Source organism: Pollachius pollachius (assembly GCF_949987615.1).
Source record: "Pollachius pollachius genome assembly, chromosome: 13".
Classification (NCBI taxonomy): Eukaryota; Metazoa; Chordata; class Actinopteri; order Gadiformes; family Gadidae; genus Pollachius; species Pollachius pollachius.
This window is the reverse complement of record NC_136946.1, coordinates 1,008,663-1,020,838: the sequence shown is the minus strand read 5'-3', so window position 1 is coordinate 1,020,838 and position 12,176 is coordinate 1,008,663. Positions and strand designations below refer to the sequence as shown.

Genomic DNA, 12,176 nt, shown 5'->3' with positions numbered 1-12,176 from the left:
GAATGGGTTAACCTATCTATCTGTGTTGTATACTGGGAATGGGTTAACCTAGCTATCTGTGTTGTATACGGGGAATGGGTTAACCTAGCTATCTGTGTTGTAAAGTGGGAATGGGTTAACCTAGCTATCTGTGTTGTATACTGGGAATGGGTTAACCTAGCTATCTGTGTTGTATACGGGGAATGGGTTAACCTATCTATCTGTGTTGTATACGGGGAATGGGTTAACCTAGCTATCTGTGTTGTATACGGGGAATGGGTTAACCTAGCTATCTGTGTTGTATACTGGGAATGGGTTAACCTAGTTATCTGTGTTGTATACGGGGAATGGGTTAACCTAGCTATCTGTGTTGTAAAGTGGGAATGGGTTAACCTAGCTATCTGTGTTGTATACTGGGAATGGGTTAACCTAGCTATCTGTGTTGTATACTGGGAATGGGTTAACCTAGCTATCTGCGTTGAATACGGGGAATGGGTTAACCTATCTATCTGTGTTGTATACGGGGAATGGGTTAACCTAGCTATCTGTGTTGTATACGGGGAATGGGTTAACCTAGCTATCTGTGTTGTATACGGGGAATGGGTTAACCTAGCTATCTGTTGTATACTGGGAATGGGTTAACCTAGCTATCTGTGTTGTATACTGGTAATGGGTTAACCTAGCTATCTGTGTTGTGTACGGGGAATGGGTTAACCTAGCTATCTGTGTTGTATACTGGGAATGGGTTAACCTAGCTATCTGCGTTGTATACGGGGAATGGGTTAACCTATCTATCTGTGTTGTATACGGGGAATGGGTTAACCTAGTTATCTGTGTTGTATACGGGGAATGGGTTAACCTAGCTATCTGTGTTGTAAAGTGGGAATGGGTTAACCTAGCTGTCTGTGTTGTATACTGGGAATGGGTTAACCTAGCTATCTGTGTTGTATACGGGGAATGGGTTAACCTAGCTATCTGTGTTGTATACGGGGAATGGGTTAACCTAGCTATCTGTGTTGTATACGGGGAATGGGTTAACCTAGCTATCTGTTGTATACTGGGAATGGGTTAACCTAGCTATCTGTGTTGTGTACGGGGAATGGGTTAACCTAGCTATCTCTGTTGTATACGGGGAATGGGTTAACCTAGCTATCTGTTGTATACTGGGAATGGGTTAACCTAGCTATCTGTGTTGTATACTGGGAATGGGTTAACCTAGCTATCTGTGTTGTGTACGGGGAATGGGTTAACCTAGCTATCTGTGTTGTATACGGGGAATGGGTTAACCTAGCTATCTGTTGTATACTGGGAATGGGTTAACCTAGCTATCTGTGTTGTATACTGGGAATGGGTTAACCTAGCTATCTGTGTTGTATACTGGTAATGGGTTAACCTAGCTATCTGTGTTGTGTACGGGGAATGGGTTAACCTAGCTATCTGTGTTGTATACGGGGAATGGGTTAACCTAGCTATCTGTTGTATACTGGGAATGGGTTAACCTAGCTATCTGTGTTGTATACGGGGAATGGGTTAACCTAGCTATCTGTGTTGTATACTGGGAATGGGTTAACCTAGCTCTCTGTGTTGTATACGGGGAATGGGTTAACCTAGCTATCTGTGTTGTGTACGGGGAATGGGTTAACCTAGCTATCTGTGTTGTGTACGGGGAATGGGTTAACCTAGCTATCTGTGTTGTATACGGGGAATGGGTTAACCTAGCTATCTGTTGTATACTGGGAATGGGTTAACCTAGCTATCTGTGTTGTATACGGGGAATGGGTTAACCTAGCTATCTGTGTTGTGTACGGGGAATGGGTTAACCTAGCTATCTGTGTTGTATACGGGGAATGGGTTAACCTAGCTATCTGTGTTGTATACGGTGAATGGGTTAACCTAGCTATCTGTGTTGTATACGGGGAATGGGTTAACCTAGCTATCTGTGTTGTATACGGGGAATGGGTTAAAAGCGTCTGCTAAAGGAACGCAATGTAAATGTAGCATATGGATAATATAACGCTGCCTGCTTGACATGGACGGCCCTCTCTCCCACCGCGACGAGGAGGAGGAGGCAAAGGATGTGTGATAAAGAGTCTGGCAGACATGAAGCCAGACCTCCAGCGGTCGGCGGGAGGCACCGCCTGGTTCAGACGGGGTCGGGGGGCACACCGGGGGTCTGAGGTCATGGGGAGGCTGGTAGGACGAGGAGGAGGAGGTTCCCCCGAGGTCAGGCTGTCACTGGAGAGTTCTCCAGAAGACCCCGTGGTTCCACCAACACTTCAAACGACGGGCTTCCTGTGTGAAACGTCGCCAACGATCCGAGGAGTCTGAGAAGATGGGAGCCTGTTCCTCGGCGCTCCGCTCTGTCCTCTCTCCACGGGCCAGTGAACCCAGAAATACTTATCGGATCAGGAACGCTCGCTGTTACTAGAGCATCATTCACAGAACACAGGTGGATCCGGAACGCTCGCTGTTACTAGAGCATCATTCACAGAACACTGGTGGATCTGGAACGCTCGCTGTTACTAGAGCATCATTCACAGAACACAGGTGGATCTGGAACGCTCGCTATTACTAGAGCATCATTCACAGAACACAGGTGGATCTGGAACGCTCGCTGTTACTAGAGCATCATTCACAGAACACTGGTGGATCCGGAACGCTCGCTGTTACTAGAGCATCATTCACAGAACACTGGTGGATCCGGAACGCTCGCTGTTACTAGAGCATCATTCACAGAACACTGGTGGATCCGGAACGCTCGCTGTTCCTAGAGTATCATTCACAGAACACTGGTGGATCTGGAACGGTCGCTGTTACTAGAGCATCATTCACAGAACACTGGTGGATCCGGAACGCTCGCTGTTACTAGAGCATCATTCACAGAACACTGGTGGATCCGGAACGCTCGCTGTTACTAGAGCATCATTCACAGAACACAGGTGGATGTGTTTGCCGGTCTCTGCAGAGCGGCTTGTGAACTCTCCCCTCTGCTTCAAACCCGCGGCGCCTTCTCGTCGTGACGTTGACCTCGGAAGTCGGACTGAGGAGACAGGAGGGCGAGAGGCGAGGCCAACGCACGGTGTGTATGGAGGTGTGTTACACCACGGTGTGGAGGTGGAGTGTTACACCACGGTGTGTTTGTGGAGGTCACGGTGTGTATGGAGGTGTGTTACACCACGGTGTGGAGGTGGAGTGTTACACCACGGTGTGTTTGTGGAGGTCACGGTGTGTGTGGAGGTGTTTTACACCACGTTGTGTGTGGAGGTGTGTTACACCACGGTGTGTGTGTTTGTGTGTGTGTGGAGGTGTGTTACACCACGGTGTGTGTGTGTGGAGGTGGAGCGTTACACCACAGTGTGTGTGGAGGTGGTGCGCATTTCATATCCAACATGGCTCCCTCGCCATCGGCGCAGATGACTCCCCCCACAAACCATCTAGATGTTGGCTCACGGGTGACACGCACCCAGAGGAAGAGGACGAGGAAGAGGACGAGGAGTTGGTGGAGGAGTAGGAGGTGGAGCTGGTGGAGGAGGAGGGGGAGGTGGTGGAAGAGGAGGAGGAGGTGGTGGTGGAAGAGGAGGAGGAGGAGAAGGAGGGGGAGGTGGTGGGGGAGGAGGAGGAGGAGGAGGAGGAGGAGGAGGTGGTGGTGGAAGAGGAGGAGGAGGAGGAGGAGGAGGAGGAGCTGGTGGAGGAGGAGGGGGAGGTGGTGGAAGAGGAGGAGGAGGTGGTGGTGGAAGAGGAGGAGGAGGAGGAGGAGGAGCTGGTGGAAGAGGAGGAGGCGGTGGTGGAAGAGGAGTAGAAGGAGGAGGAGGAGGAGGAGGAGGAGCTGGTGGAAGAGGAGGAGGCGGTGGTGGAAGAGGAGGAGGAGGAGGAGGAGGAGGAGCTGGTGGAAGAGGAGGAGGCGGTGGTGGAAGAGGAGGAGGAGGAGGAGGAGGAGCTGGTGGAAGAGGAGGAGGAGGAGGAGGCGGTGGTGGAAGAGGAGGAGGCGGAGGAGGAGGAGCTGGTGGAAGAGGAGGAGGCGGTGGTGGAAGAGGAGGAGGAGGAGGCGGTGGTGGAAGAGGAGGAGGCGGTGGTGGAAGAGGAGGAGGAGGAGGAGGAGGAGGAGGAGGAGGAGGATGAGCTGGTGGAAGAGGAGGAGGCGGTGGTGGAAGAGGAGGAGGAGGAGGAGGAGGAGGAGGAGGAGGAGGAGGAGGAGGAGGAGCTGGTGGAAGAGGAGGAGGCGGTGGTGGAAGAGGAGGAGGAGGCCTGTGTTGCGCTCTGTCCTTGCTTGTCCTTGCTCGGCATAGCCCGAGGGAGCGTCCAGGGATCAGTCGTGTGTTCGCTCTCTACCTCTAAGCCTAGCCTGTTAGCCTGTTAGCCTGTTAGCCTGTTAGCCACGCAGCACTCAGAACCGTGCAGAGTGGAGGGGGGAGGGGGTTTGTTTGGTCAGCAATCCGTACGATAGTCCTGGTGCAGAGCGTTCGCTTCCACACCGCGGCTTTTATAGACAGAGCTGTGCCGTAACGTCGCCGTGGCGATCAGTTTGAGTGCTCTGTCGTAACGTTGCAGTGGTCAACTTTGACCTCAAGGGTTAGTGAGCACGTCGGTTAGTGGCTGAACTGAGCTGGTTAGTAGGTTATAACGATCTCTACTGCCTGTCACCTTATGGGTTAGGGAGCACGTCGGTTAGTGGCTGAACTGAGCTGGTTAGTAGGTTATAATAATCTCTACTGCCTGTCACTCCAACCACAGCAGAGCAGACAGACGGGACTCCTTATACACACCTGCTGCTCTTTGATTATCCAATGTTCTCTCTCTCTCTCTCTCTCTCTCTCTCTCTCTCTCTCTCTCTCTCTCTCTCTCTCTCTGTCTCTCTTTCTCTCACTCTCGCTCGCTCTCTGATTGACAGGTAGATTTACATAATTATAGCCGGTAATTCTTTTGTCTTGGCACCCACTGTGAAGGCACATCAAAACCTGTGTGTGTGTGTGTGTGTGTGTGTGTGTGTGTGTGTGTGTGTGTGTGTGTGTGTGTGTGTGTGTGTGTGTGTGTGTGTGTGTGTGTGTGTGTGTGTGTGCGCGCGCGCCTCAGGCAGTATCACTGTCAGAAGGAAACGCGTGAAATCATCTCCCCTAATGATAGAGATTTTTATATATATATATATATATGTATATATATATGTATATAAGCACTATGCTGTTCAACATGCAGTATAGCACTCCAAGCTGGTGGGTACAGAGGGAACGATGCTAAACTTAACTACGCTAAGCTCTATGCTACACAAAACTACATTCCACTAAACTAACTAAGCTATGCTACACAAGGCTAGCTACTATAGTGACGCCAGACACCGAAACCCATTTAGTTACACTATCCCCTCTGTTTGTTGCTTTTAGTTTTGCTGTTGGTCTCCGTGTTGTTGGAACGTCCGTCCTGTCAGCTAGCATCACTATCCCCACACGGCATGCTATTCAGCCTGCTAGCTCTACAGGCTAGTCTATTAAGTGTGGTTGGCTCAGAATAGCTTCAACAGGCACAAGAGCTGCCCTTGAAAACTACTGGTGGCCAATTACCAAGTCAGCCAGCCCACTGCTGCATTCAGTCAGCCAGCGGCCCACGGAGCGAACGGCAGGAGGCCTTTATTGTGAAATGACTTGAGCCATTATGCAAACAGTTGGTTCAGGAGTCGATGTGACACCAGTGTGTGTTGGGGAGGAGGTCGTCTTTACCTGGTGGCCAGTCTGTCGTTATGGGCTAAAAAGCATTCTCCCATGTGCTCCGGTAAACATGTTAATATCTACCTGTACTCTGGTCTACTGCATGTTAATGTCTACCTGCTCTCTGGTCTATCTACATGTTAATATTGACCTGTTCTCTGAGCTACTGCATGTTAATATCTACCTGTTCTCTGAGCTACTGCATGATATTATCTACATATTCTGTAGTCTATCTACATGTTGATATCTACCTGTCTTCTAGCCTATCTACATGTTAATATCTACATATTCTCTGGTCTATCTACATGTTAATATCTACCTGTCCTCTGGTCTTTCTACATGTTAATATCTACCTGTACTGTAGTCTATGTACATGTTAATATCTACCTGTACTCTAGTCTATGTACATGTTAATATCTGGTGCTAGATAGAGCCCAGAAGGGTCTGTAGATATGAGGCGATCCACAGCCACCAGAGGCTGGTTGTTTGGGCCGTAGAGCTGTGGTCTCTGAGGTGCTCAGAGCTGAAGCGTAACGCACCAGCAGATCGGAGGTGTTTCGGTCCTCACCCAGTAAGTGCTTGATACACAATTAGTTAAATATTCAGTGATATGCTTACCTGACAAAACAAACTGAGGATTGAGCTGGAGGTGACGGATCCTAATTGGTACTAATTGCATGAAGGCAATTACGGCAAGGAAGTAATGTGAAAGTTATGGTGGATAATTGAGTCATTAGGATTCATCCAATCACACTCAACTGTCAATTACAGGACCCACAGCGACAGCTGTGATTGGGTAGATGCAGGCACAGAGATAGTGTGGCAGAGCAGAGGACTAGCGTCAGCAGGACGGCCGCAGGTGGAGGTGTGAGAGACAGATGGCTTCAGGACGGGATGGCCGGGGTCCTGATCTCTCCCTGCTGCTTTGGCCGAACACCAGTGTGCTCCTCCGCGTCGTTCTCCACCTGGCCGTGGGGGCGTGGCCTGGTGGACCTGGCTCACAGAGCGTAAGAGTACGGTGGCACTAGGGACCAGAGACAGCCAAATGCCATCCCATAATACTCTACTCACGTGGTCACTTTGTATTGTTGAGTCGTGTAGAACTACACTGACATTTACTTTCAGGGCGTTTATCCGACGCTTTTCTCCAGAGCGACCTACAATAAGTCCAATTTTCAGAACAAAGAGAACAATCAATATATCTCTGTTGGTACAGTAAGGATGTTCATAGAGCCTAGTGCCAAGCACTAACAAACGCTAGGTTAACCCATTCCCTGTATACAACAAAGATAGCTAGGATAAGACGCTACAACATGTTAAGTACTATTTAATTAGTGCAAAAACGTACAACACCGAATAAGTGTGTATAAATGAGTCAATGAATGATATGCATTTTAATCATCAACAGTAAAAGACAGTTTAGTGGCTGAAATGGTGGCATTTAGCATGTTTTACAAACTCAAGCAAGCCAGACGATCAAACTTAGCCTCACTTAGTGTCTTTTTTCGGCCACACCGTCAGCCTCGTATTCCCAGAAGGCAACACCTTGGTGTCCTGACTCATGAAACAGAAGGCGTTGATGAAAGTCCTTCTGGGTAATGTAGGTAAATAACATATTTTAGGAGAACAGCACGACGCCTGACAGGTTAGCAAGTGACAAATAAAGAGGAAGCAGCCTTACCCAGGGAGGAGGAGCAGAATGGGCTGAGTGATGCGGTCGTTAGGTGAAAGTAGCTTGTACTCGTAGTTAAAGTGCGGAGCTCTGGCGTCTGGGGTGTCCTCTGAAGTGATATTCATTAGGATTTATTATCATGTGATGTTCTGAAGTGTTGGTTTATCTCCGCTCCTCTAATGGCCTCAATGGCACCTGCTCAGAGACGCGTTTACGCTGAATTATGGAACAATTTGATGTAATCACAGCAAAGTGAAGATAAACTAGTGTTTAGCTGCAGTGGAAGATTTTGTTTGTGTTTCGGGGATGGGGGGGCGGGGGGATGGGAGCTTTTGGCGCCCATGAGCAACATCATCGTGATTCAGAAACTCCTTCCAGAAAGATCTTGATTGAATAAAAACGACGGCAACAGAAACTCATTCCGGCAGGCGAATCCCAGCAGAGAAGCACGATGTTCCCCCAGAGAGCGAGGCCTCGGCAACAGGGTTAGGCTTAGGGTTAGGGTTAGGCTTAGGCTTAGATTTAGGGCTAGGGTTAGGCTTAGGCTTAGATTTAGGGCTAGGGTTAGGCTTGGGGTAGGGTTAGGGTTAGGGTTAGGCCTAGGGTTAGGGTTAGGGTTAGGCCTAGGGTTAGGGTTAGGCTTAGGGTTAGGTTTAGGCTTAGGGTTAGGTTTAGGGTTAGGGTAAGGTGGACTGGTTAGGGTTAGGCTTAGGTTTAGGCTTAGGGTTAGGCTTAGGGTTAGGGTAAGGTGGACTGGTAAGGGTTAGGATTAGGTTTAGGGTTAGACTAAGGCTTAGGGTTAGGTGAAATGGGTCATGGGTTAGGGTGAGGTGGACTGGTTCAGAGGGATGAGCAGGTCCCCGTCTGGTGTTGTCTTCACGAGGAGCTCAGCTTTCATATGATGACAGGTTGTTTAACGTGGGTACAGAGGGAAAACCTGTTTGATGTTCATTCTGCTCACGTTCCCGACAGCAACCTGGAAACCAAATAAATAGTTGATTTCCCCGAGAGCTCAAACAGTGCCTTGAAGTACCAGAGGGAGGGGATGGGGGTCGCTGGCTGTCCTTCACGCAGACCCAGAGGTCGTGGAGCATACACACTCTTAATTTATTAACTGTGATTACAGGCAATTGTATTCATAATCAAAGACTAATGGGTAGTTAACACCACATAAGTCTAGGTCCAATTATTCAAAGTTAGCTGGGCTCTAATCATGGAGGTCTTTAGGGAGCCGGTAGAGTCTGGTAAATCCCAGTTGATCCAGTTCATTTTCTTGCTTCAATGGCTGACGTCGCTATGAATGTATTCCAATTTGTTTCATATCTGGCAACAGCAAGTGACGCTACTGTAGGTCCCTGTACTGTAGGCTACTGTATCGTAGGTTACTGTTGGTTAACTTACTGTAGGTTACTGTACAGTAGGCTACTGTAGGTAACTCTAATGTAGGCTACTGTAGGCCGCTGTACTGTAGGCTACTGTACTCTAGGTTACTGTAGGTTACTGTAGATTACCTTACTGTAAGTTACTGTACTGAAGGTTAATATACAGTAGGTTACTGTAGGTTACTCTGAGTGGCTAAAGTCAGGAGTTCTTATACACTTAGATTGGGTTCTTGAGGGCAGCTGTCCCCCAATAAACCAAAAGCCTTTGTTAACCAGATGGTAATCTATTGATTGAAGTTCCTCAGGATGTCATAAATAAGGGGTTGCAGACGTTCCTTACCACCCTTTGCTTCTCTGTGCTCCCCAGGGGGTCAAGGAAAACAGGCCCAAACCAAACAACCGACAACACGGGAACGGAATGAGAAACCAGATTACATCACACGAAACACTAAGATTTACATTTTAGACGACCCTGCAGAATAGCAAGGTGGCAAGACGATACACAAAATAGTATACAAAACCTAAGTTCATAAAGAAAAACGTAACATGTGGATTTTCCATCACACTGTACTGTAGGTTACTGTAGGTTACTGTAATGTAGGCTACTGTAGGTCATTGTACTGTAGGTTACTGTACTGTAGGTTATTGTAGGTTACCTTACTGTAAGTTACTGTACTAACGGTTACTGTAGGTCACTGAACTGTAGGCTACTGTACTGTAGGTTATTGTAGGTCACTGTAGGTCACTCTACTGTATGCTACTATAGGCCATTGTACTGTAGGTCACTGTACTATTTATCTATTTTATATATTGTCCCTTAGCTTTGTTCTGTTATTTTACTTATGTTTTATTTTTCTATACATTTTTTATGTACTATTCCTTCAACCTGCCCAGGAACTACAGGTGGAAAATAGATATCTGCTAGAACCTGGCACAATGCATGTTCTCTTATTGAAGAAGATTAGTGCCTTATTGTGCACCGTCCCTGTTTTGAATTAAATAAATTACAATTAGAAAAAGACTGTAAGTCACTGTACTGTGGGGTTACTGTAGGTTAATGTACTGTAGGCAACTGTACTATAGGTCACTTTACTGTAGGTTACTGTAGGTTACTCTACTATAGGTCACTTTACTGTAGGTTACCTTACTATAAGTTACTGTACTGTAGGTTACTCTACCTTAGGTCACTTTACTGTAGGTTCTGCCCTGAAGGGGCAGTCTCTCTGGGAGAGAGGCTGAGCTGGTAGAGAGAGGCTGAGCTGATAGAGAGAGGCTGAGCTGGTAGAGAGAGGCTGAGCTGGTAGAGAGAGAGAGGCTGAGCTGATAGAGAGAGGCTGAGCTGGTAGAGAGAGGCTGAGCTGGTAGAGAGAGGCTGAGCTGGTAGAGAGAGAGAGGCTGAGCTGGTAGAGAGAGGCTGAGCTGGTAGAGAGAGGCTGAGCTGGTAGAGAGAGAGAGAGGCTAAGCTGGTAGAGAGAGGCTGAGGTGGTAGAGAGAGAGGCTGAGCTGGTAGAGAGAGGCTGGGCTGGTAGAGAGAGGCTGAGGTGGTAGAGAGAGAGAGGCTGAGCTGGTAGAGAGAGGCTGAGCTGGAGATAGAGGACCACAGAGGGGGGAGAGCTGGAGGAAGGATGGAGGAGCTGACGGAGGGATGAGGGAGAGAGAAAGGCTGACCTCTGGCCGCTCTCAGGGGTGGAGGGCTGCCAGGATGAGATGGAGGAGTTGGAAGAGAGGTGGATGCTGGGAGGAGAGAGCAGAACCACTGCCAAGCGTTTAGCACTTAACTGGAACAGCAGGGCAGACTGGGCTCTCAATCCGACCGCAGGGACGCTAGAAGACTGGGCTCTTATTTTGAAAGGTCTGGGATTGTGGGCTTTGACGTTTTGTTTGCTGTTGTGTTATTTTTAGGACCGTCAGAGCTGTTGTGGAGGATTTGGTCCTACATACTTGTGTTTATCAGTGGGCTGACCAGGGCGGTCCTGGGACTAGCAGGGGGCAGATAGCACCAGAGCGAAACGTTCTAGGTCCTGGCCCAAAGGTTCTAGGACCCGGCCCAAAGGTTCTAGGTCCTGGCCCAAAGGTTCTAGGTTCAAACCCCATGACTGCAGTCCTTGCCCGACGCTAAGCGACTCTGTTCCATTCTGATGGTGAACTATTAGCAAAAATGTAAATGCCCTGTATTTATACAGCTCTTTCCGAACCTATTGGCCCCTCAAAGCGCTTTACAATACTGCCTCAAATTCACCCTTCATCCACACACCGACGGCGGACTCAGCCAGGCAGAGCGACAGCCAAATCTTCGGGAGCAGTCAGGGTGAGGCCCCTCGTTCGAGGACACTTTGACACTCGATCAAACCAGCAACCTTCAGGTTACCAGCCATCCCCCTCTACCTCCTGAGCTACTACCGCCCAATAACAACATAAGAAAGTTAAAATAATGAGGTCAATATCTGTGAGGGCTCAGTCCTGGGTCCCGGTCCACCGTTCGCCTGGAGGGTGACCAGACATCGTGAGGGACTCCTCTCTCTGATGTCAGACATCAGCACTCGGACGTGACTCCGGCCCAACGTGTCGATCAGAGTTTGACGAGCGATCGGCCCCTCTCTCTCTCTCTCTCTCTCTCTCTCTCGTCGCTTGCCCCTGTTTATCAGCGGTTGCCATGGCGCAGCGTGACGTTCGGAGGACCAATCTAGATTTGGTCTTTCGTCCAAATCTAGGTCTTTCGTCAGCGGCTCGGGTGTCAATGTATAAAGCGATAGATCTATAAATATAGAACCCACACATCCTATATTGACATCTTACTGCAGATATCATAATCACAATAATATGAATAATGTGATTAAATTTATTATTGCATTGTCTTCCTTTGTGAGGCACTAGGAATGGCTTGGATTTGAATCCTATAGCAATGGGAATGGAACCACTCACCCTGCCAGGTTAATGCCTTGCTCTACCGGTGGGAATGGAACCTTTTATGTGTTCCTCTGTGATTGACGTTAATTGATCCACTACCATGTCGGCTTGGCCCCGCCTCCGAGAGGCTCTGATTGGTTTTGGAGTGTCCTCTTGATGGACAGGAGGTGTAGGGCCTCCAGGAATGCTGGTGGCTGATGTGTTCGACCCGGACTCTGAAGTGGTCGTTAGTCGGGTGGTTGCCCGTAGCGACACAGCTCATTATGGTCTGCCTATAGTGTGCATTTATTTGGGTCCACTCGTCGTGTTTGTTTGTCGACAATGGGCACACACACACACATGAGCACACACACACACACACACACACACACACACACACACACCCACCCACACACACACACACACACACACACACACACACTCGCGCACACCCACACACACCCACACACACACACACACACACACACACACATACACACACACTATACTTTATCTCTGCGTGCAGCTCTCTCACTCGCACAAGCAGTCGACCAATCACTG

General features: G+C 48.8%; 1 protein-coding gene across 1 annotated transcript in view; it reads right to left on the bottom strand.

Moving 5' to 3' along the window:
• The window catches only part of LOC307084805 (uncharacterized protein), a gene marked incomplete at both ends in the record, with an annotated part of 151,199 nt that extends 139,301 nt beyond the window's left edge, over nucleotides 1-11,898 (bottom strand). Inside the window, one exon of the mRNA XM_079749308.1 lies at nucleotides 11,736-11,898. Coding sequence (XP_079605434.1) covers nucleotides 11,736-11,898 — 163 coding nt within the window. The remainder of the gene's footprint in view (nucleotides 1-11,735) is intronic.
• Nucleotides 11,899-12,176: the final 278 nt, after the last annotated feature.